This window comes from Trichomycterus rosablanca, chromosome 12 (assembly GCF_030014385.1).
Source record: "Trichomycterus rosablanca isolate fTriRos1 chromosome 12, fTriRos1.hap1, whole genome shotgun sequence".
In the NCBI taxonomy this organism is placed as follows: Eukaryota; Metazoa; Chordata; class Actinopteri; order Siluriformes; family Trichomycteridae; genus Trichomycterus; species Trichomycterus rosablanca.
Window position 1 is genome coordinate 11,577,635 of NC_085999.1, and position 27,141 is coordinate 11,604,775.

Genomic DNA, 27,141 nt, shown 5'->3' on the forward strand with positions numbered 1-27,141 from the left:
ACACGATTTACACAGAGCATACGAACACAGAATTAAATGATCTAAAAGTTATAACTGGTAATAAATGGATAAATAATAATAGAGTTGTTCTTCGCTCTAGTCTTCAATAAAGTCTAGTGATTTCTTGTCATTCTTGGTGCAATTACTCCAGACCCGTCACATCCGGCACGAGCAGCATAGTTGTCACGGCAGTCTCGACTTTAATCCTTAACCTCGGCAGGTAAACAGGTTTCCATCAGAATGCCTTTGGAGTAAAACAACAAAGAATGTAGTTAATAATGTACAATGCTAGTTGAGTAAAACAGTTTTACAGAGAGTTTTAGACTCCGGCAGCCCTAATTATTGCAGCATAACTAAAAGGGAGAGCGAGCAGGTAACAAGGTCATGAAGGCTTTCACAGGACATCAGCGCCCACCTCTCCTACCCAAACCGGAGTGATCGGACAAGAGAGGCAGAACGACAGCAACCCAACATCCCTGATCACCACAAGTTTCTATGACCAAGAACCCCCAAGCTCTGCACCTTTGTCTATATTAATCAAAAGCCTGAGAAAATAAATATGTTTTCAGTCTAGACTTAAACATTGAGACTGTGTCCGAATCCCGAACAGAGGCAGGAAGATTATTCCAAAGTTGTGGAGCTTTGTAAGAAAATGCTCTTCCACCAGCTGTGGTCTTTTTAATTTTAGGAACTATAAGTAACCCTGCATCTTGTGAACGAAGTGGACGTGCTGGGCTGTAGTGATTAATAAGCTCACTCAGATACTGTGGAGCCAGACCATGTAGCGCTTTATAGGTTAGTAAAAGTATTTTGTAATCAATGCGGAATTTAACTGGCAGCCAGTGTAGAGATGATAGAACAGGACTGATATGATCAAATTTTTTAGTTCTAGTTAGCACTCGAGCTGCTGCATTTTGAACTAACTGAAGTTTGTTTATGGATCTACCAGAGCATCCAGCTAGAAGAGCATTACAATAATCTAACCGAGAAGTTATAAACGCATGGATCAGTTTTTCAGCGTCATTAACAGATAGTATATTCCTTATTTTAGAGATATTACGCAAATGATAGAAAGCAACTCTAGTAATATTATTAATGTGTGTATCAAAGGAAAGATCTGAATCTATTGTGACACCCAAGTTTTTTACATCTGGGCTGGGAGTAACAGAGAAAGTGTTCAGGTTTAGCACCAGGTTAGACAACTTGTCTCTTGCAGCTTTAGAGCCAACAAGTAAAACCTCAGTTTTATCTGAATTAAGTAAATTACACGACATCCAGTTTTTTATGTCGTTTACACAATCTTCTATCTTACTGATTGTGTCAGTATCATTTGGTTTGGCTGATATATACAGCTGTGTGTCATCTGCATAGCAGTGAAATTTTATGCCATGTTTATGAATAATTTCACCTAGTGAAAGCATATAGAGTGTAAATAATAGCGGTCCAAGTACTGACCCCTGTGGAACACCACACTTTACTTTTGTAGTTTCCGAGCATTTATTATTTACATAAACAAATTGCGAGCGGTCAGTCAGATATGATTGAAACCAAGAGAGTGCGAGTCCTTTAACACCTACTGTATTTTCTAGCCTCTCCAGTAAAATGTTATGATCGACCGTATCAAACGCTGCGCTAAGATCTAATAGAACAAGAAAAGAGACACATCCATTATCAGAAGACATTAACAACTCGTTAACTACTCTAAATAATGCGGTTTCGGTACTATGATTGGGTCTAAATCCTGATTGAAATTTTTCATGAATACAATTTTCATTCAAATAAGAACATAATTGTTTGGAAACGACTTTTTCTAATATTTTAGAGACAAAAGGAAGGTTTGAAATTGGCCTATAATTAGCTAGTACATGTGGATCAAGATTAGGTTTTTTAATCAGGGGTTTAATAACGGCACTTTTAAACAATTTAGGTACATACCCAAGGCTAAGGGATGCATTGATTAATGTAAGCAGGGGCTCTACAGTAGCTGGGAGTAAATCTTTAAGTAAACGAGTTGGAACAGGATCGAGTATACACGATGATGACTTAGATGATTTAATCAACACAGTTAGTTCATTTTGGGAGATTGGATTAAAGGAATTTAGTTGGATTAACTCGTTACTATTATCACCAATGCTGCTCGGAGTGAGTCCATACTTAACATTGGCAAGTGACACACTTTGACTCTGAAGTCGTATTTTTTCTATCTTGTCATTAAAGAATTTTTAAAAATCATCGCTGGTACAGTCAGGCGGTATATTAGATTCAGTTTCATTGACGTTTTTAGTTAATTTGGACACTGTCTCAAAAAGGAATCTAGGATTGTTTTTATTTTTCTGTATTAGGGACGAATAATATGAAGATTTAGCTTTTATAAGGGCATGTTTATACTCAGTTAGAGCATCTTTCCAAGCAATCTTATACACCTCCAGTGTAGTGTGATGCCACTTGCGTTCTAATTTCCGTGCTGCTTGTTTAAGTGCGCATGTGTGGTCATTGTACCATGGAGCAAGTTTTTTCTCCCTAATCAGTTTAGTTTTGAGTGGGACTACGTTATCTAAGGTTGTGCGCAGTACGGTCTCTAGGTTTTGAGTTGCCTGATCTAGTTCTTTAGGTTCTGATGCTGATATATTTGGTAATTCTGGTAAGCAGTTTATGAACGCTGCTGCAGTTGCAGATGTAATAGTGCGCTTACATTTAAAACGATGTGGTTGCTGTATATTATTGGACAGGGACACTTCATAAATTAGTAGGGAGTGATCAGAAATTAAGTCATTCTGTGGTACAATTTCCAGGTTGTCTATGTTTATACCATAAGTAAGTATTAAATCTAAGGTATGTTTACAGCGGTGAGTGGGTCCTGTTACATTTTGGGTGATGCCTAAGGATTCTAAAATAGAATCAAACGCAATTTTGAGTGGATTACACTTATTCTCATAATGAATATTAAAGTCACCAACAATTAAAGCTTTTTTAGTTGATAAGACTAATTTAGAAAGAAAATCGGCAAATTCGTTAAGAAATTCTGAGTAAGGACCAGGAGGTCGATAAACAGTAACCAGTTTAAACATACTAGTTTTATCAGATGAACATTTATTGGTTATGTCAGAGATAAGAACTTCAAACGAGTTTGTTATGGGAGATGATTTTACAGTAAGACCTATGTCCTTGTCATAAATTGTGGCTATTCCTCCACCACGACCGCTAAGACGTGGCTTATGTTCATAACTGTAACCTGGAGGAGATGCTTCATTTAAACCTAGATACTCATCAGGTCTAGCCCAGGTCTCGGTTAAACAAAGTGCACTAAGACTATTATCTGTAATTATTTCATTTGCAATTACTGTTTTGCATGCAAGTGACCTGATGTTTAGAAGTCCTAACTTTAGTTTAGCCTTACTAGGGTTTTCATGATGCTCATTTAGATTAATTTTAATTAAGTTATTATGACATACTTTTTGATTTTGTTTTGGCTTACACCTGCCATGGTAAACAGACACAGTCTTAATGGTTTGTGACCTAAGGATTCCGGGTGATGTCCGATGGCGACTCGCAGACAGTTGGTTAGGCCTGTTTGTCTGCTGCCTGGTCTTGGCTCTGGATAGTCATTTAACACTATCTGCCGCTACACTAACGCGGTGGTAAAGCCTGTCACCTATGCTGCAAGAAATGCGAGCAGCACCCTCCCACGTGGGGTGGACACCATCCCGCTTCAAAAGACCAGGCCTTCCCTCAAAGGTGGACCAGTTATCTACAAAATCAATGCAGTTTTCTGAGCACCATTTAGACATCCAGCAGTTCAGCGACAACAACCTGCTGTAGGTTTCGCCACTGGGTCGAATCGGTAAGGGGCCAGAGCACACTACTGCCTCAGACATCGACCTAGCTAACTCACACACCTCTTTAACATTACTCTTAGTAACCTCAGAATGCCGTAAACGAACATCATTAGTGCCGACGTGGATAACAATCTTCTAAAATCTACGATTAGCATTAGCCAGCACTTTCAGATTTGCTCTGATGTCAGGCGCCCTGGCCCCCGGAATACAAGTGACTATGGTTGCTGGTGTCTCTATGGGGGTTGCAATACGCACGTGTCGGAGCTGAGAATCTCCTATAACCAGAGCACTTACATTAACAGGCTTCTCAGCGGGTGGGTCACTGAGTGGGGAAAACCTGTTGGACACGTGCAACTGAGATGGTCGGTGCTTTGCCCTACGACTATGTCGCCGAGACGTCACCCAGTCGCCCCGCTGTGAGGGCTCTAATGCCGGAGTCTGGGGTTCTACACCTGAACTGCTGGCATTCGGGACTGCTACAGCTGAAACTAAGCCCTCACTAGTAGTAGTCTGTTCTAACGCCCGAATGCACCCTTCTAACACTGAAATCTTCTTCGTCAGACTAACAACTAATCTACACTTATCACATATAAAGTTATCACTAAACACGGAGAAGGAATAACTGAACATGTTGCACTCGGAACAGGGATATAAAGCTCCTGCTGGGGCCATAATAACAATACTTAGCTTTAGAAGATGAGTTGAAGTTGATGAGTTGATGTTTATGTTGGTTTCACCGGCGCTTCTGCTGGTAGTCACAGAAAAACGGCTTTAATTCCGGACGAAACAGGCGTTGATAAGCTGAAATACAAAAACCAACAACCAAACAACACAAACGCGCTTCGTTCGGATAAAACGGCTGTAATTCTAAAGGAAAACGGTGTTTATGCGCTCGTGTACAAAACAAATAAACAAAACGCGCTTCCTACAGACAGAAAACGGTTTTAACTCCCCACAAAATAAAGGTGTTTAAGCGCTGAAGTACAAAAACAAACAGACACAAACGCGCTTTGTTTCCGACAAAACCGGCTGTAATTCTAAAGGAAAAAGGTGTTTATGTGCTGGTGTACAAAACAAATAAACAGAACGCGCTTCCTACGAACAGAAAACGGCTTTAACTCTCCACAAAGCAAATATGTTTAAGCGCTAAAATACAAAAACAAACAAACACAAACGCGCTTCGTGCGGACAGAAAGCAGAAGCTGAGCGTCTCTTCACTTCTATGGGACTGTGTTGAGGTTTTTTTTTTAATGCTCCGAAACTCGCCGGTCATTGGATAAATGCTTCGATTTTGTCCCGCCCCCGGACGCTGAGCGTCTCTGGGGGTGAATGGGGCTGTGGGCGGGTCTGGACACTGAGCTTCTGCAAGATGATTGGAGGATCAGTGGAAAGGCTGAATCCCGTTTTGATTGACAGCTAGTTTGAGCGCTACACCGTCACTTCTCAAACTTAAACTCAAAAGAAGCTTTATTGGCATGTCAAATAGGGACATTCGTATTGCCAAAGCAATACATTTCATTAGTCACTTAATCACTGGGAGCTTCAGTCCCATCGTGGATTTTGCGAGTGAAGTCGAAAGACAAACTGCAACCCATTTCAGGCCATTTTCTTGTAAAAGGAACAGAGGGCAGAATTTATGTGTAAATAAATTGACAAATTTTATGATGTTAGCCGACAATGAGCTTCCCCTCTTTGAAAGACCAGCAGCCGCCACTGTACCAGACAGGGGGCCAGATTTGAACAGCTTACTGTTAAAATGGGTACAAATATTCAAAAACACACTAGCACACCAAAGCTGACATTTCAAACTCATCGGTTCGAAACTCTGCGGCTGGGCTGGGCGGCTACATGAACAATGATTGGCTTGGTGTTCATACAGGGTGGAAGCCGGATAGGGACTCTCTCATAACTAATGCATTTACGACCTCTGCTGGCTGATTGATGCCGCCTTCACAGAGTCGAGATATAATGTGTTGATCAGGGTGTGGCTCTCTGTACACAAAGCTGATCCACATATAAACTTGCCTTGTGCAGGTGAAAAGATGCAGTCGGCTACGGCACACGTGTCGGAGGGGGCGTGTGTAAGTCACGGCTCTCCTCAGTCAGAAGTAGAGATAAGCATCAGTAGATGCAATCTGGGCAATTGGATATGACTAGATTGAGAGGAAAATTGGGAAAAAATAAAGAAAAATATATATAATCACTGTCACAAAACATGACATCAAGAGTGTTTGTCCAATCGTGTCATTCGTACCATCATGTCATTAACTCTCATTGGTAATAAAAATGCAAATGTATTCATAGCCTGCTTAATATGAATAACCTGTTATTAACAGATGTATTAAGGCTACATTAGAGGGGTTTACTCGCTTGACTTTAAGGGTGTAAATGAATAAGGCACAGAAGCAAACTCAGTGGTATGAAACGTCATGTTCATGTTGCAGTAATATCTGGGAAAATCGCATCAGCGCTTTGCTGCGATGTGTGATTGGGTGGGTGGGAGCGTATCCCGGCATGCCTATCAGGACCAGGGCTGTTTGATTCCAAAGAGTCGACTTCGAATTTGATTCATAGTTCAGGAACTCGATTGAATTCATTTGAGGAGTCGACTCCATACATTTTCGTCCTAACGCCCCCAAATCCCAACAACTACAATGTACATAATACAACAATTAAGCTCTTATTTTTAGGGCAGTGATAGCACAGCGGTTAAGGTACAGGACTAGTAATCAGAAGGTTGCTGGTTCAAGCCCCGCATTAGCCAGCTTGCCACTGTTGGGCCTTAACCCTCAACTGCTTGCGATGTATACTGTCTCAATTGTAAGTCGCTTTGGATAAAGGCGTCTGCTAAATGCTGAAAATGTATTCACTTGTCATTAGATTTTAACTGTTACATTTACCCAATAACTTTGTATTCTAATATTTTTCATTGCCCATAAAAATAAGGATGGCACAGTGGTAAAGTGAATTGCAGCACAGCAACTTGGGTCCTGGTAGACTTAGTTTAATTCCCACTTCTGTCACTGTCTGTGATGAGTTTGGCTTGTTCTCTTTGGGTCCACGTGGGACTTTTCCTTCCCCATATCTTACAAAAACATGCAGAATTGGCTACCATAAATGCTACTGTGATGTACAGTTTTAAAATAAATATTTTACATAGTTTTCTGTTTCGTGTATACATCTTTGTGGATGGCACGGTGACTCAGTTGGTAGCACTGTCGCCTCACAGCAAGAAGGTCCTGGGTTCGATCACCAGGTGGGCCGCTCTGGGTCCCTTCTGTGTGGAGTTTGCATGTTTTCCCTGTGTCTGCGTGGGGTTCCTCCAGGAGCTCCGGTCAGCTCCAGTCAGGATAATTGGAGATACAAAAACTGTCCATGACTGTGTTTGACATTAAACTTGTGAACTGATGAATTTTCTGTATCAAGTAACTACTGTTTCTGTGATGAATGTAACCAAAAGTTTAAAACATGATGTTAAAATTCTAATAAATAAATACATCTTTGTATAAGATGTTTGTATACCTTTTAAGACCTTTTTAAGTAATCAAACGTTTTCTCATTACAAATCGTATAATAAATTAAGTAAAATGTTAAATTGTTAAAAATTTTACACAGATTTTTATTATTATCTTATTGTTTAGTATGGTAGTATTTATAATAGGTAAACAATGACTGCAAATGTAAAAACTTTAACAAGCTTTTGATGAATAGATCAAATCCATCTGCACAATGTTATCTAAGTAGGTGCTTCAATAGAAGATTTAAAGAAATCTAGGGTTGCCAACTTTCAGAACTGGAAATAAGGAACACCCTGGGCTGGCAGGTTGGCGGAAGGCATAGGGTGGGGGGTGGTATGGTGGATGTTTACCTGAGCGGGAGCGGGGGGTAGGCGGTTAGGGTTGCACCTATAAAAAATATAATGGGTCTTACACCGTCATTATACAACATTATAAATTTTTTTTATTTAGGCTGTTTAACATTTATTATTTTCATTCTTTATAATAATAATAAATCAGAACCATATTTCAGGCAAACAACATGCATAAAGAACATCATGCAACATTTTTTCTCAATAGTGCAAACAACATTTTTACGTAATCCATCTTCACACTGACATGCAGCCCCGATTCTGGACTGCGTTGCTTAAGGGGGCAGTGAGAGCTTATGCCCACCCCAGCACCCCCATAGCGCCGGCCCTGCTTGTGTTACTTTAGTTTCACCCTAAGCCGGATTCGAACCTAGGGCGGAAAAATATGCACAATGCGCTCTGCCCACTGCACTACTCAAACAGCAGAATAGTAAACAGGTTGTTATGCTGATATACCTGCGCACACATGCCATTACTAAGACTTAAAGTAAAACACTACTTAAAATATTAACCAAACGCTTTCTAATTCCCACAGTAGCAGCAGTTTCCTTCTGTTTTATACATATGACCCTGTCTCAGTCTAATCTGCAGCATTTCTCTCCCACTGATAAAAATACAGAACAAAGCGCGTCCCGTATCAGTTCAATACCACGTTTAGTTTACAAATAAGGAACGATTCCGTTCGATTTTGCGTACGATTTTACGGGACGGTTGGCAACCCTAAAGAAATCTGACCTTTCTGACCAAGGAATTAACATGATCAAATTCACAAATTAAAATGTATATGTGTTTTTAAAGATTCAACCATTTACTCAAATTGCTTTGCTAATATGATTTGTAATGACATAATTCACTTAAATTCGGGGGAAAAAAAATCAAATTTGCAGCATGTTCACTTTAGGCCTCCTTAGTACATAATTCAACTTCAAAAATCTATTCTCATAGCAGCTTCTGTGTCCATAATGGGGCCCCGCCCACAAAATACGCCATCAAGCATCCTCTAAAGACTCGACTCTTTATATTTCGGACTCGACTCCAGTTCAGGGATATGAAAAAATAGAATCGACTCTTTTCTGGAGTCGAATAAGCCTTAAGTATGAGGATGGAGTTAAGATGGCAGCGCATTAGGGCTGTTACCTGGCCGACCTGAGAAAAAACACAAGGATGAAATGAAAATCATAGTCGTCCGTTCGTGCTTTTGAGAGGATTCGATTTGCGCTGCTATAGATGATTATTCGTAATTTTTGTAATCACTATTCTAAGTGAGATCGGCTTATTTCGCAGTTGCACCAGCGGCTAACGTTGTATTGTACACCGTCATTATTATTAGCGGGATCTTGGTGGTGGATTTTAAAGCGATCTGTGCAAATTTTCGGACGCTTGTATTTGCGAGTCGGATGTATGGGGGGTGCTGTGCACTTCATGACGTGTGGAAGTACTTATTGATCGCCGGCTAGTGACACATTGATGTAATATATGAATTGTTCCCCAAAACGATGATGTGCGCTGCTGCTGCGGCAGCTCCAGGCGGCGGAGGAATCATGTCTTCGTCCCCGTCTATGGCGTTAGGTGTGCGGGTTTTTCCTGGAGCTGGGGACGAGTTTTGTGCTGCTGGAACCGGCATGGCCTCCTGTTCCTCTTCGGGATCCAAACCGGACTGTCGTAGCCGATACCAACTGCTCCTGTCCGGCCGAGCCTTAGCTGAAAAGTACAGACGGATTTACACCAGCGCTGTCAGCGACAAAGAACAAGGAATAAGCCTCGGAAGGTTTGTTTGTTCAGTTCATTTAAAACACATTAAATAAATACAGTTAATAAACCATTTGCCACAATGTGAACTATGTCGTTTGTAAACAGCGCTTCAGGATAAGCATAATCATGTAGCAAGCTAACTGGCTAGAAGACATGGGCTGCGTCTCAAATAATGTAAATAGTGTGTCAAATTAGTTCACTTCTAGAGTCAGTGTAATAATATTTATGTACACTATACAGGGTGAAGCGTGCGGTTTGTAACACAGCTTCTTAACCTTGTATAGCTAGCTAACTTCCGTAGCTAAGCTAAAAAATGCTCAGCTAATAATGTTTGCTTCATACTGGTGGTGTTTTATATTTACTCAGTTCGTCACTATTACAAGCAGAATTCTTTTTTACAAAAAATGATAAAAACATTCCTGGCAACAAACAAGACAAGCCAAGAACAGCCTAGTAGTTGGGTCGGCCCGTCAACAGTTCATTTGAAAGCTAGCGTGCTAACAAGATGGTCATTCTTTATTTAATTAATTTATTATTGACTGGGTTGTGGTTTCAGATAAAAAAAATGTAATTTATTTGCTGTTTTTTTTTTGTAAATTAAATCTACTGTGTTAAATATGTACATAACATGCGACAGTTTCTAATTCTGACATATTTTAGTATTGTAGAAACCATACACGGTTTAGGACGCGTCCGTGGTTGTGACATTAACTGTGTGCTGTTTTATATTAAAAATAAACAATTAAAATAATGTTTAAGTTGTAACATTATCATTAAACAGCATTACACAGTGTTAGCTATATCTTTGGCTTTTAGGTTGTTTATCTCGGAACGTTGGGAGGGTGTAGCTAGTAAAGATGTCATCACTGGAATGCAGCTAGATAAGCAGTAGCTAGTCAGACCGAGTTTTATCGTTAAACCACATTAATCAGGAGGCCCAATCTGCATCCAATATTTAGGAAAATGATGAAATAAATATATATATATTGCTTATGTTTGCATCGCTCAGGCCCTGTTAGTTTCAGCTGCGCAGACTGAACGAGCTTTTAGCTTACGTCACTCTGTTCACATTCTGAGCTCTGCTGCATCTCCATCTAAAGCTTCACCGACCTGCTCAGCATCCTTCTCTTCTCTATCATACACACAGTTTCCATCCAATATCAGCATGCATTCATGCAAACATCTTATTACAACTAAATCTAAACGTTTACATGTCTTTTAGACATGTGCTGATTATTGGGCTGATGATATACCGCAACAGTGAACCTGCACAGTATTGTTATTGTTGGTACCACTGATGAGTAGTTGTAGCTCGTTGTAGCTCGTTGTTGGTGTGTTTGGGTGGAGATTATTCCAGATGGAAACATCTTTTTTCCCTTTATCTCCCACTTTAGCGCATCCAATTTCTGCCCGTCAATCATCCTCTCACTAATGCTGCTCCACGCCCCCTCCGGCACGTGCACGGCAATCGAGCACCTTATCGCCTACACCTGACGAGTGCAGTGCAGTACAGCGCTGTGTACGGAGAGCCACACCCTCTACCGCACTCCTTTCCCATCTCCATCTGGCAGGCGCCACCAACCAGCCAGCAGAGGTCGTAATCGCACTAGTCTGAGAGAGAGTCCCCATCCGGCTTAATCCCGCCCCTTATCTGAACAACAGGCCAATCGTTGTTCATGTGGCCGTTCAGCCTCAGCCGGCAAGGCAGAGCCGGGATTCGATACGATGTATTCGAGATCTCAGCTCTGGTGAACAGCGTGTGTTTTACCGCTGCGCCACCCGAGTGGCAGATTTCCATTCTTAACTTTACACGCTTGGCTTTGAGGACATAAATAAATAAATGAGGACAGATAAAGCGAGGACCCAATTGTAATTATACTTGTAATTTTTTATATATTAAAATATACACTGTTTTTATATTAAATAGTATTTTGTAAGTACTGTATATGTATTCTTTTAATGTCTATGCTACACATCAGCATGTACCTGCATTAGAAGCTTTTTTAACTACTTACTTCAGAGTGCATTTTAAGAATTGATTTTTCCTTAAAGATTTCCAATGCTGATTTCTGTGTCACAAGCTAAAACAGGTAGAAACTAGTAACCTTGGATGTTTGAATGTATTTATTTATTATATATATTTATTTTGGTGATGTGTGGCTTGTGCCTTACGTTTGCATTATCCAAGTGTCACTGAAACATGCTGTGAATAAAGTAAAGTCATCAATTTGTCCTTTAACTACTAGTTACTTTTAGTGTACATTTATTGAGATATACAGTAATGATATAGTTCAGTTGTGGATTATGCACTTTTTAAGGAACTGAAAGCTGAGACAATTTTTTTTTGTCATTCACCATTTTATTTACTAAAGCAGTGTTTCTTACTGGTTGAAATGTCAGGCCACCTTTTGTCAACTGTGGTGACACTTTTAAGCCAGTAACATCACAGTTTTTAAGCATTGTCGTGTGCTGATGCATGTGGTTCGTTAACCTGCCGTTTTAATTAAAACCAATGACAACTATGTGTTTTAACAGATACAAAAATATCCTTGTGAATTCAACCTTACAGGACATTTTCACTTTCCATTTTTTCACTTTCACACGACCAAATATACAAATAAATAAATTGGATCTTGATTGGTGTGTCTTCTTTAAAAAAAATAATAAAAAGCTTGTTCTGCTTATTTTAAGAGCCTGTTTAAAGCTGGTCATTTCAGGCATCCTGTATATGGATTTTTATCCACACATTATTTCAACCACATGCATGAATGTCGAATGTATCTTCACTTAGACTGAAATCTGATGCTTTGTATCACATGTAATACGCAATCACTTCATTAGGCTCAACCGCATAATTTCTGTGTTGTAGGGATCTGGCTAGTTTCTATGCTGACTGCTGCACTGCTAATGGCATTTTGGTGGAGCTGTATCAGTAATACTGAGCCTACTGGTTTATGATGTCATGTATTGAATTGTATTGTCTCACATACGTGGATTTAAGTTGTCTTGCGTTTTGTAGAAACATGAATTTGGACACGTAATGCGGATGAAATGCATCCTAGCTTACCTTGGTTTCTGAAGTGTTTCAGCAATATGATTTGTGCCTGATTTAAGTGTGTTGCTGGTGCATCTTAGCCTGGATTTCTGTAATCTGTATTTCAACACAATCCTCAAGAAGCATAAAACAGTCAAGTGTAGAAAGGTCAGAGAGTGTTACATGGTGTGCAGTGTGCATTTCTTTTTAAAAAGATTGGATCTTTTCCATCTTTTAGTCCAGCACTTAAGTGAAACAAAAACAGTCCCATCAATGCAAAGCTTTGCACTATGGCTCTTTATGAATACTTTCTGAGGCAGGTGGAGATGAATAACATGTCATGCAACAATTATCTTACAGAAAATTATTAGCACTTGCTTATTTAAAGCTGTTAGTATTGCCCACCTACAACCATTAAACTGAAACCTGTGCTTGGTTAGTAGAGTTTACTGGACCAGCTTTTTTTGGCAAATCTCCCTGGCACAAGAGTGTCTTGTCGTAAGCCTAAAATCCTGGGCTTTGCCTTTGTGCCAACACCCAAACAAATAAATGCCAGGTATTTAAGCTCCAACATTATTGTAGCATATTTGAATGGAAACAAACAGGGATAGGATGGGCTGTGGAGGTGTGCCGATTGAAACTGATGCCTAGCTGATTTGCTGATGTGTCATCATTTGTTGACTATTTCCTGTAAATTAGATAATCTTCAAGAGTAGTCCTTTCAAAGACAATCGTGTATTAAATACTGGTTTTACATATATTAGATACTGGTTTTACAGATGCTGTACTGGTTTAATGTACAAACATGTTCTGTGCTGCAATGCATACATGATTGGCTATGTTTGGGGGGAGGGCGGTGATGGCCGTGACCTTTTGATGGATTAGCATTCATTCTAAATGATTGATTGATTAAACCAACCAACGTTATTCAAACAGTGACTGATTTGTTGGCTTTTCGTCAACATCTCTAGTATAAAATAAATTGTATGCTCCAGCCTTTGTGGCAGCAGTTTGTGGAAGGCTCTGTTTTCATCAAAACTGAGCTCCTGTGCAGATAGTGAGGTCCATAAAGACACAATTTCATGATTTTGGTGTGGAGAAACATTCTTGGCTTGCACAAGATCCATTAATATCAGTGCCTGACGTTTGAAATTTTTTTTGCAGTTTTGGACTAAATGGGCACAAATTCCTATAGACACACTCTAAAAGCCTTAAAATAGTTGTTAGTACTGTTAGTATTTTTCCTTATGGGAGATCAGGATGTTGAAGATTAAATACACTAAAGGTTAAATTAAGGAGCGATCATGTCTTGAAGCAATTTGTTTGCAGAATTGTTATAATGTTTAACGAAGTAAACTTTTAAACTGGTTTTTAAGAAGCATTTGTTGATTTTGTTAATTAAAACAGCTTAAGTTGCATTCAAATGTTGTGCAGTCAATATTGCTTAAAATGTAAAAGATTAATCACACACATTATAAGAACAGAAAGTAATTCCTTTTGTCATCTATTTGTGGAATCTGACCTGAATTTTATCTTTTAGGGGAAAGAAAGCTTTAACTAAGAAGAAACTGAAGAGGCGGCAAAAAATCAGATCAAAAGTCAGAACAAGAACAAAGGTAATATTTCAGAATATTATTCAGATACAGATTAGTTACATGAACTTTCACTCTTAGTAGAATAATGCTACTTGCTACGTATTATTGTATATTTTAATAATTTTCTGTGGTTATGTTTGCATTTGCAAGGTAATTACAAGGTAATGTTAATGAATTTTATCATTAGTTTATTTGTAATAACCCCTTCATCATGATCAGGGTCATCTTGAGTCTGTCGCCACTTGAAACACTGGGCACAAACTGGAAAAAATACAGAGCTTTGCTTCTCGCCCTTCTATTTGCACTAATAGGGCGGCATGGTGGCTAAGTGGGTAGCACTGTTGCCTCACAGCAAGAAGGTCCTGGGTTCGATCCCCAGGTGGGGCGGTCCGGGTCCTTTCTGTGTGGAGTTTGCATGTTCTCCCTGTGTCCGCGTGGGTTTCCTCTGGGAACTCTGGTTTCCTCCCACAGTCCAAAGACATGCAAGTGAGGTGAATTGGAGATACTAAACTGTCCAAGACTGTGTTCGATATAACCTTGTGACCTGATGAATTTTGTGTAATGAGTAACCACCGTTCCTGTCATGAATGTAACCAAAGTTTAAAACATGACGTTAAACGTTTAACAAACAAACAAACAAACAAACAAACAAACAGATTTGCACTAATATGTTATGATTAAATGTTTCAGATCTTCCAATTGCTTTTACTTTAGAATAAATAAGACAAGTATTTATTATATTCAATTATTAAAGTTAAAGATTTATTTATACCTCTGTCATCCATGTGAAAAAGTGATTCCCTCCCTAACACTAGTAGCTGGTTGTGCCACCCTTGGTGGTTATATAACAAAAAAGCATCTTTATGGTTGGTGTAGTTTATTATATAACCAATGAATGTTTGTACAAGATAGGTGTATCTAATAAAGTTAAAGGTAAGAAAATGGTATATCAAACTCTTATACACACTTTTATTACACAATAAATCATTTTTGACATCAAATGAAGTGCTTCAGAATGTGCAGAAGTGCTTTCAGCTCAGACAGGGTGAATCAGTCGTCTTGTTCTCTCCGAGTAGAAACAAGCTCAAGGGTATTTAGCTGAAGTCAGGCTCTACCCGAACAAGTGACAGCTAACATTGGTGAGCTGGTGCCAGTTGTGATCATTGTTGATCTTAAGTTAAACACTTCTGACCTGGGGGACGACCTTCAAAAACCTGAAAATACTTGTATTTTTTAGATCTGTGATGTAACACTATTAGTATCTACTAATCTTTTGCACAACCTTTGCATTTGCAACACCAGGAAGACTATTTTAACGAGGCTTTTAAAGCTGCGTAGATTCCAGTAAGCACTTCAGTCCACGGATGAGATTTTGGGAGTGGCTGGATCATGATTGGATGTTGCTAGGCAACCTATGCTGCCTTTTTCCACAGCAACAGCTTTCTCTACATCTTGCACAGAACAACACAGTCTGCGTGAGGGAAAATGTGTTTAGATATCCTTTATTCATCACTTTTATTTCCCCCAGTGAACAGGAATAGATTCTGTTCAGGACTAAGGGAGATAAATTTCACTGTAGCAGAAACAGGAATGTGCTGCAATCATCCACTCTCGGGAGCGGGGGGCTTCTGCTGCAGGCTCATTCGCTTTCCAGCCCCCATTTCTCTCTGTAGCTGTCTTTCTCTGGGTGCTGTGGCATAAATTGGTTCCTTTTAGTCGGACATGAGTGACGACTTTTAGAAAAGTGTTCTAGGTACAGCTAGAATAATTCAGTGTGGAACTGCTGGATATAATCAAACACAATACTTACACAGAATTTTTTATATAGATTAGAAACAGATCTGACTTCGACAATAGTCTGGACAACTTTGAAGTTGACATAAGGCAGTCTGTAATATAATGCAGAAGCTTCCGGATTCAACTATGACTTTTTTGCATTCCCCCCCAATTTCCCTTCCAATCTAGTCGTATCCAATTACCTGACGGCGTTTCCCCTCTATTGATCTTGACCTCCACTCCTGACTTAGGAGAGCCGTGACTAACACACACCCCCTCCGACTCGTGTGCAGTGCACAACTGCATGATGAGGCGAGTTCATATGTGGATCAGCTTTGCGCATGGGGAGTCACATCCTGATCCCCCCCCCCCCCCCCCCCCCATCTCTGTGCAGGCACCATCAGTCAGCAGAGGTCATACTTGCATCAGTTATGAGGAATTTCCTCTGGCACCCTCCCTGAACACCAAGCCAATCGTTGAGATTCGAACTACAAGTTCGAGATGTCAGCTCTGGTGTGCTAGCGTGTTTTACCATTGCCATTGCAAAATTGAGAAATAGGAGAATGATTGTTTTAAATAACCTGATTGAATTACAGACAGTCAGAGTAAATTCACATCCAGAGTGGGGTGGCACGGTGGCTAAGTGGGTAGCACGGTCGCCTCACAGCAAGAAGGTCATGGGTTCGATCCCCAAGTGGGGCGGTCCGGGTCCTTTCTGTGTGGAGTTTGCATGTTCTCCCTGTGTCCGTGTGGGTTTCCTCCGGGTGCTCCGGTTTTCTCCCACAGTCCAAAGACATGCAAGTGAGGTGAATTGGAGATACTCAATTGTCCATGACTGTGTTTGATATAACTTTGTGAACTGATGAACCTTGTGTAATGAATAACTACCGTTCCTGTCATGAATGTAACTAAAGTTTAAAACATGATGTTAAAATCCTAATAAACAAACATCCAGAGTGTGTTGACGTGACCACTGTTGTAATAATAATATAAATAATAATAAATGAGTAAATGTAATTTATTATTTAATTGTTTGTGTGAATGTGAACTAAATCGTTTTTATCGCTGGGGGATGGAGGGAGTCAGACCAGAAATGTGGATTTTGTGTGGAAGTTTTAGAGCAGAATGCGCTGGTGTAAATAAAGCTTACAGTTACATTTAATTATTGTCCGAAAGCTGCATCCTTGTGCTCCAAAAAAAAAATTAATGTTATTAAAAGATTATGTCCACCCCTATTTCATCGCAACTGGCTTCTTACAGTCTGGGTTCTTTCAAATGTTCATTCAAAAGGGGTGAGGTTTCAGTTGTTGTTATACAAATCAGGGATGTACATTTTGCAAGGTTCTATTATACAACAGTTAGTTCCGACTTTACAATCTGATTGGTTGAGAAGCGTTCTAACCGTGCTGATATTCGTGATAACAGCACGGCCTTTTCACACCACAACTGTATTACTCCACTGACGCGTTGCCAGTAACGACAAGCTTCATGCACACAAACGCGCACGCACGCAGGCGACACAGACTTTTTTTCCCGGTTGCGTTTTAAATCCGTTATCTGATACACAATCCAGTGCACCGTGTAGGGAACATAAATCAATTGTCTAATGCACTATCTAGTGCACTATGTAGGGAACATATATCTGTGATCTGATACACAATCTAGTGCACTATGTAGGGAACATTAATGTGTTTGTAACGCGAACAGTTAGCTTAATAGCCCAGTCAGCAGCTCCTAGAAGTTCTGTTATCACCCATATCCTTTGGTGTGTGCGAGAGGTTTTTTTTTTTATTTCTTTTTTTCCCTTCGGAGGTTCTTGCCTTCTTCTTCTTGTTCTTCTTGTTCTTCTTACCTCCCTGAAATGAGTTTTTGCAACTTGGGATGTCTGCTTTGTAGTGTTAAACTTTATATTTGTTGTGGAACTACTTTTTGGCGGAAGGTATTGTCAATATTAAAGCATATTTATTATGAAATTTAGGGCTTCTTTGATTTATTTTCTTTCTTTATTTTGTAAAAACTGTTGTATAAAAGCAATAGAACACTTGAGGTCATGTGTTATGGCGAATAACATCACGGCTGTGATGATCTTCGTGATAACGCACTCCCTCTCGTGTTCTATTGCTTAATTAACCAATAACCAACTGACCTTCACGGTTCAGTTCACGGTTAACCGATAACCGACAAGATCGCCTTAAAAAGGAATCAGTGGCAGGAATGTACTGTAGAACAGTAAGATGAACATGAACATCGTGAGCAGATGCAGTTCAGCATTCAGAATGTAGATTTTACACAGAGTCTGTAGTGAACAGTTCATTACAAGCACTAATTAAACATGCTAATTAAATCAAGATAGCTGCAGTCAGTATATTAAAGCTCTTCCTGACAACATCAGTAGTTTTTATGAGATGATAATTTCAGTTTTACTTTTAGACTGGGACATGATGCAAAATATTCACAAGTTCAGAGTTTATCATGTATTCAGACTCTATGCTGTCTTGGGGCGGCACGGTGGCTAAGTGGCCAAGAAGATCCTGGGTTCAATGCCCAGGTGGGGTGGTCCGGGTCCTTTCTGTGTGGAGTTTGCATGTTCTCCCCGTGTCTGTGTGGGTTTCCTTCGGGTGCTCCGGTTTCCTCCCACAGTCCAAAGACATTCAAGTGAGATGAATTGGAGATACAAAATTGTCCATGACTGTGTTTGATATAACCTTGTGAACTGATGAATCTTGTGTAACGAGTAAATAGCTTGTCTATCATCCATAGAGTTTAAAACATGATGTTAAAATGCTAATAAACAAACAAACTATGCTGACTTAAAACCGCTTCACTGCTTTGGATTTGATGCCTAATAGTTTGCGTGAGTTCTGAGGGTGCGTCAGGGCGCTTTCTCTGTGTTTGGATTGTAGCTGCGCACTCAATTGAAATCAAGCCTCAGCTGTTGGAAATTAATTTAAATGACCTTTTCAACTGACAGCATTAATCAAACAAGGAATTCTTGCTAGGTTAATCACTAACATTCCTACTCCAAATACTGTTTGTTTCATTATATTTGTGTTACTGGTCTGTGACATCTGTATTTTAAGGCACTTATTCTAATGCCTTTCTTATAAAATGCTTTCGTAGCTAGGATTTATGCACACAGACTTGTTATTAGATGCTTTGTATTAATATGTATCAATAAATAAAATCTTTAATGACGATCTAGAAAGTTATGCCTAGTTCACACTACTCGATTTTTGCCCTGATTTTCGCTCCCCGATTGGTTGGCGCTAGATTTGCCGGCTCGGGAGCAACTCGGCGTTCGCTCGGCAATTAAAACTCGGCTCTCAATCGCTATGTGTGAACTACTCAACAACTCGATCCGAGCAGCTTGCCGAAGAGAGATATCTAGCTTGTCAAATATCAGGATCTGAGTTGCCCAACTGGCAATAAGTGCTCTGTCGAACAGCCAGTGAGAACGCAGGATACGGGTTGAGGGGAGACACAGGGGAGGAGTTGTAAAAAGGTGGGACGGGCATAATATAGTTTATATCAGAATACATCGGCGCACACACAAGTTTTACAGTATTTCTGATCTAACATAACACCAACGTTGCATTGAAAAAAATATTTATCTACCTCCAACTCACTATAGAACAATCAATGCTGCTCCTATTATCCTCTTTGTTTTTACGCTGCACATCAGCACACAAACTTTGATCAATCGCTACTTGTTGACGTGCATTTTTGGACGTGGTATCATTAAGCCCCTCGTCACTTCTCGTGTTTGTTTTCATGACAGAACGTAGTTTGGGAGACCAGAGAAGCTCGCCTGCGATTCCAGTTGGTGACAGAACGTGTAGTGTGTGACCCCCTATCGCCGATCAGTCGTGTAGTGTGAAAGGCACACTGACTTGAAAGACTCCCGATTACAAGAGATCCAGTTGTGTCGTGTGAACTGTACAGCGACCTGAACTTGGCATTAGCAGGGCTCTAGACTAACGTTTTGCACTGGTTGCACTGGTGCACCTAACTTTTTTTCTTAGGTGCACCAGCACAAAAGTTAGGTGCACCCAAATTTTCGACCGCATCGCATTTAACACCGCAGTTTTACAGGTTCACTTTTTTTTTTTTTTTAATCACTGTCCATACAGGCAATATTGACTTGGAAATAACTAACAATCTGGTCAACATGGCCTTGTCTGATGATCTGTTTTCTGCTGCCTGACAATGAAGGGCAGTGGGGAGAGGGGACACTTGGGCAGTGCATTTATCGCGGCATGTAATGTGTTTTATAGATGCATTGGGCTTTTTCAGCCTTTCAATTCAAAATGTATTAGAACCAGTCACAAATATACTATTGCCGGCCACTGTCTTCTTTACAGTTAATTATAGTATTACAGACTAATTATAGCACACTTATAAAAATTATAAAAATAATAGAGTAAATGTGTATGTATGTGTGTGTATCTATTTATATGTGTGTGTATATTTAAAATTATATGTATATGTTTGTGTGTGTTAGAGTGTAATCTTAAATGCAGTGCATTATATTATCGGCTTTACTGAATCTTTTACACAGATTCCCAAAATCGCTTGCAGTGCACTCACTGCGTATTTTGACTACATGTATTGTAATATATTTTGGTCTTTTAGTTATTTTTATATTTTACTTTATACTTTATATTGTCGTGTTTTTACTTTCACTATCGCGGCACTTTACCGCTAGCATTAGCCCCTTGCTACTGTAGAGGGTCGGCTCACCTAGCCGCTGTCCGGTGGGGATGCTGCGGGTCTTTTGCTGTGTGGTGGTGGAGGTGTGGGAATAAAGGCACACGACAGGGTCGAGTCACTTTAACTGTTTAGTCAGGACTTAAGTGAGCGTTACAACACTACACCGCCGAGCTCCAGAACCCGAACTTTCATTCTGGGGACATCCGGCGAGTCCAAACGCACGTGTATAAACCTGGTGCTGCATTCTGATTGGCTGAGCTGAATGTCGCTCACATATCACCGCTACAATATTGTCCCGCCCTTCACCATCTCTGATTGGTTTAGACCATGATATTGGCCTAATGTGTGTCTGTTGTTGTTTTTTTTTTCCCTCGGACGCCTGGTCGCACCGGTGCGACCTGAGATTTTTTTTTAGTCGCACCATTGAGAAATTAGGTCGCATGTGCGACCAAATTGGTCGCACTCTAGAGCCCTGCATTAGGGTATTTAAATGAGTTTTGCTTTCTGGACAAGCATTTTGTTAAGTAAATGGTATTCAAATATCTAAAGGAAAATAGTCTTTAGTATAAAGAATAAATCCTCAACAACATAAGCTAAACAGTTAACCTTTTGTTTTTGTTTTGTGCTTTTACCATTCTTAATTTGGACACAGGCGTACGTCTTTCATTGAACTGTACTTCATGTACTACTATAAATTGCTCACAAATTAATAATTGCTCATTATCCATAATAATAGCCCCCTTAGGTACTTTGTTCTGTATGCATCGGTGATCTGTATAATGACACGGCATATTGATCTACAACTAGTTAGTCATATTTGCTGCACTGAAGTGGAGGTTGTGTTTTTTTTCTTCTTTGAGCTCCATTATTTATTTACTACTCCAAGAATATATAGTCCATCTCACACAGCTTCTCTCCCTTCCCCCTCTCCTCTTTCCTTTCATGCCTTGAATACATCTTTCTCTTCTGCAGACAGATAATGTGGATGGGACCTTTTCGATTCCTGACATCAAGCTTCACAGTAATCCTTCTGCGTTTAATGTCTACTGTAATGTACGCCGCTGTGTGCTGGACTGGCAGCAGAAGGAGGCCTCTTTGGTCCTGGCCTCCCGAAACTCTGTGCAGAGCGGCGACTCGGACAGCGAGGAAGAGGAGGAGTACCGAGAACCGGCTGTCAAACTACCCAAGGTCAGTAAATTACAACAGCGTCGATAATGGGAGCCTGATAGAAGCATGTAAAAAATAAAATGGCAATTACAATGTAAGGTTGAGCAACAACAGCCACAGCCAGCTCAGCGGTTCCTTTATTAGGGGCTAAATCTCCTGGCCATATATTTCTGTAGGAAAATGTTCTTTCTTTGTATACTGAGGCGTCTTGTTGGAGATTTTCATGCAATTCTATACAAATTACAATGATACGTTTTAAAGTGAGGGAGTTAAATATTTTCAATAGCAACTGTACCCCCTTTTAAGTTAATGGTTGCAACACATTCCAAAAAAACTATATTTTCCAATTATTTTGGAACTGAGGTCAGCTACAACAGTGAAGTGACCACATAAGAGTTAAACAATAGGAACAACATGATTTAAACATTAAGTTACAGTGTAAATAGGCTCTATGATACAAAACTCTTGAAGACTAGAACCATTGTTTGGTTTGATTAATCTCCTGCTGTGTAATTAATCTGTGCTGCTACATGCAGATGGACGGGCCAGATTCTGGCACAAACAGCATAAATTATGTTGGATTCTGTTTTGTGTCAACAGTTTAGCCTGCTGGTGGCGATGATATAATTGTGTCGGGTAATGGTTTCTTTGCACATATTGGGCCACCCAATGTGGCTATGGCCACACCCTATCAGAGTACACATAACAAACTGGTTCCTTGAGCATGGTAATGAGTATAGTGTACTTCACTGGTCTTCCATGTTACCATATCTAAATCCAATAAGGCACAACTGCAATGTGTTAGAATGGAAAATTCTCAATAAACGTGCACCTGGTTGATCTGTAGCAGTTACATGATGCAATCATGTCAGCATGGACAAAAACCTTACATTTTTGTAGTATGGGTTCTAGGTAGTGGCAGCTTTTCTTTAAAGCTGATCGTATCCTGTATTAGATTGGTGTGTCTTATAGTGTTTAATCAGGGTATTATTATATACAGGGGTTGGACAAAATAACTGAAACACCTGTCATTTTAGTGTGGGAGGTTTCATGGCTAAATTGGACCAGTCTGGTGGCCAATCTTCATTAATTGCACATTGCACCAGTAAGAGCAGAGTGTGAAGGTTCAATTAGCAGGGTAAGAGCTAGGGCTGTTGCGCTAACCGCAATTTTGAGATATCGCGGTATAGACCAGCCAACCGCAGGGCATGCCAAGCAACCGCATCACCGCGATAATCAAGTTTTTTCTTTCTTTCTTTCTAATCTTTTTTTTTTTTGTTGTTGTTGTTGTTGCAGGGTCCATCTTGTTTTACGTTTACATTCGGGCGTAATAAATGTTAAATAAATTCATAATGAAAATGAGCTAAGAGCGACATTTTCCTGCCAACTGTTTGCATCCGTTGCTGCTGAGTTTCAGGCTTTGTGTTTTAAAATGTAAACAATCGCAACATGAATTATAGGCAAGTTTATTAATGATTAAATTGAGTTCACACTCAATAAAATACTTGTAATTTAGAGTATATTTAAACAGCCTTGGCGTACTTAAACACTTAATGACGGGTAATATGGCATTGCAGCCTGCAAATATTCTCTTGCTGGCTTGCTGGAATGATTTAAATGAATTTTTTCGTTGAATAAAAATGTATTGAAACGAATAATAACTTAAAATGTAGTATATATTATGTTAATTATACCTACTAAATAGATAGTTAATAGTGCCGCGATAACCAGGCTAGATTTGCTTTGATCTGTAAAGTCGCATGCAGGATCAGTACACGTGTATTAGTGTAACAACGGTAACGCCGGGAACATCACTACCCCACTCAGATCCTCTCTAAACCACATCAGGTGAACATGTTGGTTCGTCTAGCGCGCATGATAACGCAGGTTTAAACTTACAGACTTTATTATTAATTCTATTTTTTTTTTTACCATATTTTGATTAGAAGTGCATTTAGAATATTTAGCCTGAACTCTTTTTTTTTCGTTTCACAGTGCATATCTAGCCTAGGCTAGAAGCTTAATTTAAAGCTTTTTTTAATAGAGAAAAGACGCGCATCCCTGCTCTGTTCTGTATTTAACATTAAACACGCATTTCATTGGTCTTAAAACCGTCTCATCTTTGTCATTATAAAGCAATAATATACCGAATCATAGCCTAACAATAAAGCTTGTTTATATAGCTCTAAAATCCAGATAAATTAAGTAATTTTCAAAAAACTAAAAAAATGGCGATATCACTGCATACCGCGATATTAAGACAGGCTGAATATCGCAAGGGGAAATTCTTTCACCGCGACAGCCCTAGTAAGAGCACAGTTTTGCTCAAAATATTGCAATGCACACAACATTATGGGTGGCATACCAGAGTTCAAAAGAGGACAAATTGTTGGTGCACGTCTTGCTGGCGCATCTGTGACCAAGACAGCAAGTCTTTGTGATGTATCAAGAGCCACGGTATCCAGGGTAATGTCAGCATACCACCAAGAAGGACAAACCACATCCAACAGGATTAACTGTGGACGCAAGAGGAAGCTGTCTGAAAGGGATGTTCGGGTGCTAACCCGGATTGTATCCAAAAAACATAAAACCACGGCTGCCCAAATCACGGCAGAATGAAATGTGCACCTCGACTCTCCTGTTTCCACCAGAACTGTCCGTCGGGAGCTCCACAGGGTCGATATACACGGCCGGGCTGCTATAGCCAAACCTTTGGTCACTCGTGCCAATGCCAAACGTCGGTTTCAATGGTGCAAGGAGCGCAAATCTTGGGCTGTGGACAATGTGAAACATGTATTGTTCTCTGATGAGTCCACCTTTACTGTTTTCCCCACATCCGGGAGAGTTACGGTGTGGAGAAGCCCCAAAGAAGCGTACCACCCAGACTGTTGCATGCCCAGAGTGAAGCATGGGGGTGGATCAGTGATGGTTTGGGCTGCCATATCATGGCATTCCCTTGGCCCAATACTTGTGCTAGATGGGCGCGTCACTGCCAAGGACTACCGAACCATTCTGGAGGACCATGTGCATCCAATGGCGGTGCCGTGTATCAGGATGACAATGCACCAATACACACAGCAAGACTGGTGAAAGATTGGTTTGATGAACATGAAAGTGAAGTTGAACATCTCCCATGGCCTGCACAGTCACCAGATCTAAATATTATTGAGCCACTTTGGGGTGTTTTGGAGAAGCGAGTCAGGAAACGTTTTCCTCCACCAGCATCACGTAGTGACCTGGCCACTATCCTGCAAGAAGAATGGCTTAAAATCCCTCTGACCACTGTGCAGGACTTGTATATGTCATTTCCAAGACGAATTGACGCTGTATTGGCCGCAAAAGGAGGCCCTACACCATACTAATAAATTATTGTGGTCTAAAACCAGGTGTTTCAGTTATTTTGTCCAACCCCTGTATGTGTTGTCTTTATATAAGGTCATACCTAATTCATAGTCTGTGAAATGAGTGATTTCCTGTGTAATATGCAATTTGCTGTGAAATTCCAAATGTAAAGTTTGTGTTGAGTTAACATTTTAATTCGCGTAGCATTCAAGTGCTTCATGTTTTCTGGTTAATTTGCACTATGCAATCCTACAGCAATTCAGTTAGCAATTGCTTAATAAATATGTCCAAGGTATCAGAGTGTAAAGCAGGTAAAAACAATACTCGTTTAACTAAGTTTGAAAAACTCCCAACCAGTTCTGTGGACGAGGGGGCGGGGGATGTCAAAACACGGGCGAGAATTTTTGTATTTGACTGAGCCTTGCACTGTCGCTGAATGTTCTAGGTTTACATTCAACCGTTAATGTAGGCTAATGTAGGCTGTGCTGTGTATTAAAGCTTCATTTTATTCTGTCATTCAATTATTGACTGCCTGTGAAATGTGGCACTTTTCTTTAAAAATCTGTGAAATCTGTGATTTTTGAAAAACGAGGTCCATGAAATTAAGCACATTTTCCCGTAAATATATTATGGCCCTACATTGCTTATTTTTTAACAGAAGAGGCTTAAAAATGTCATTCAAAATTGTTTGTGACAGTTATTGGCAGAAATGTCAATAATTGAGGCCCTGTTGCACTTTGTGGTAGTCATCACTGGTTTCTTTGTGAATGTTTACTGTAATAACACTCTTGTTTTTCTTTTGGTCAGATCATTGGTATCGGACTGTGCGGAGTGTTTGAGCTTATCAAGGAAACACGTTTTTCACACCCCTCACTGTGTTTAAGAAGCCTGCAAGCACTGCTAGACATGCTCCAGGGACAACAGCCTGAGAGCTACCAAACCGAACCTCCAGATGTACTGGGTGAGGATCCCTCTACCTCTCCTCTTGTCACTCATACACCAATGTATATACACACAGGAAGGATCATGGTAAACATATCATGTTTTTTTCCGTTTGCAGAATCACTGTTTCACCTGCTGCTGGAGACCACAGTCCGGAGTACAGGAATGAATGACCCCACTGGTCAGGCGCTGACAGCTCTGTCCTGTGCGTGCCTGTTCAGCTTGGTGGTGGCATGGGGAGACACTGGGAAAATCCTACAGTCTGTATCTGCCATCCTGACCAACAATGGCAGCCATGCCTGCCAAACTATTCAGGTAGAACAGCAGCATACAAACATTTTGCTGGAAAAAGATGTTTGCATGTACAAATGGACACAGACACACAGTTTTGCATGTATGCTAGCCTACCAGTGAATGAATATCAGTTACCACATTTTAATCATTCCACATTTGATTTTGGCTCAGACATTGATCTGCTGAAAATGCTGCAGCTCTCTGATATCCAGGCTCATTGTATTTTTTTTGTCTCCCAGAAGTGTTTAGTTCAAACCTTAATTCTGTTTCTTATAAGCCATTCATAGGTGAACTTGCTTGTATGCTTCGGATCATTGTCCTACACAGTGACTTTTCTTACTGTAGAATTGTTTACATTGATATTAACTGAGGAAAGTGAGGCCTACAGTTCTTTAAAATGTTTGTCTGGGATCTTTTGTGAGCTTCTGGATGAATCCCAGAGCAATTAGTGCAATTAGTTTATCTTTGAGAAATTCTTAGTGCAATTTCAATAGGCCGGTTACTCCTGGTAAGTTCTCCATTTGTGGATAATGACTCTCACAGTGGTTTGCTGGAGTCCCAGAGCCTTAGCAATTGCTTTGTAACCCTTTCCAGACTGGTAGCTTTCAACGACTTTGACATTTGTACTTCAATCTTTGTATTTGGTGGCATCATGCTAGGGCTGGGCGATTTTCACGATTAATTCGGTTAATTCGCATGAAGGTTTTCATCCGATGTTAGAATGTGACAATCGCGATTGTTTACATATTTTATATTTTAATTAAAATACCAACATGGCGCGAGGCAGAAACTGACCAGACGCTCGCGGATTGTAAATTAGGGAAA

General features: G+C 40.1%; 1 protein-coding gene across 11 annotated transcripts in view; it reads left to right on the plus strand.

The window, feature by feature from the left end:
- Window positions 1-8,816: 8,816 nt before the first annotated feature.
- Window positions 8,817-27,141, plus strand: part of mycbp2 (MYC binding protein 2) — an 88,001-nt gene continuing 69,676 nt past the window's right edge. For 9 of the 11 annotated variants that reach the window (XM_063006014.1, XM_063006018.1, XM_063006021.1 and 6 more), the window contains exons 1-5: window positions 8,818-9,472; window positions 14,031-14,106; window positions 21,544-21,759; window positions 25,888-26,041; window positions 26,141-26,337. In XM_063006014.1, coding sequence (XP_062862084.1) covers window positions 9,201-9,472; window positions 14,031-14,106; window positions 21,544-21,759; window positions 25,888-26,041; window positions 26,141-26,337 — 915 coding nt within the window. In that variant the 5' untranslated portion in view covers window positions 8,818-9,200. Of the gene's footprint in view, window positions 9,473-14,030; window positions 14,107-21,543; window positions 21,760-25,887; window positions 26,042-26,140; window positions 26,338-27,141 lie in introns of all 11 variants that reach the window. The other 2 variants (XM_063006012.1, XM_063006016.1) reach the window with 1 other exon arrangement.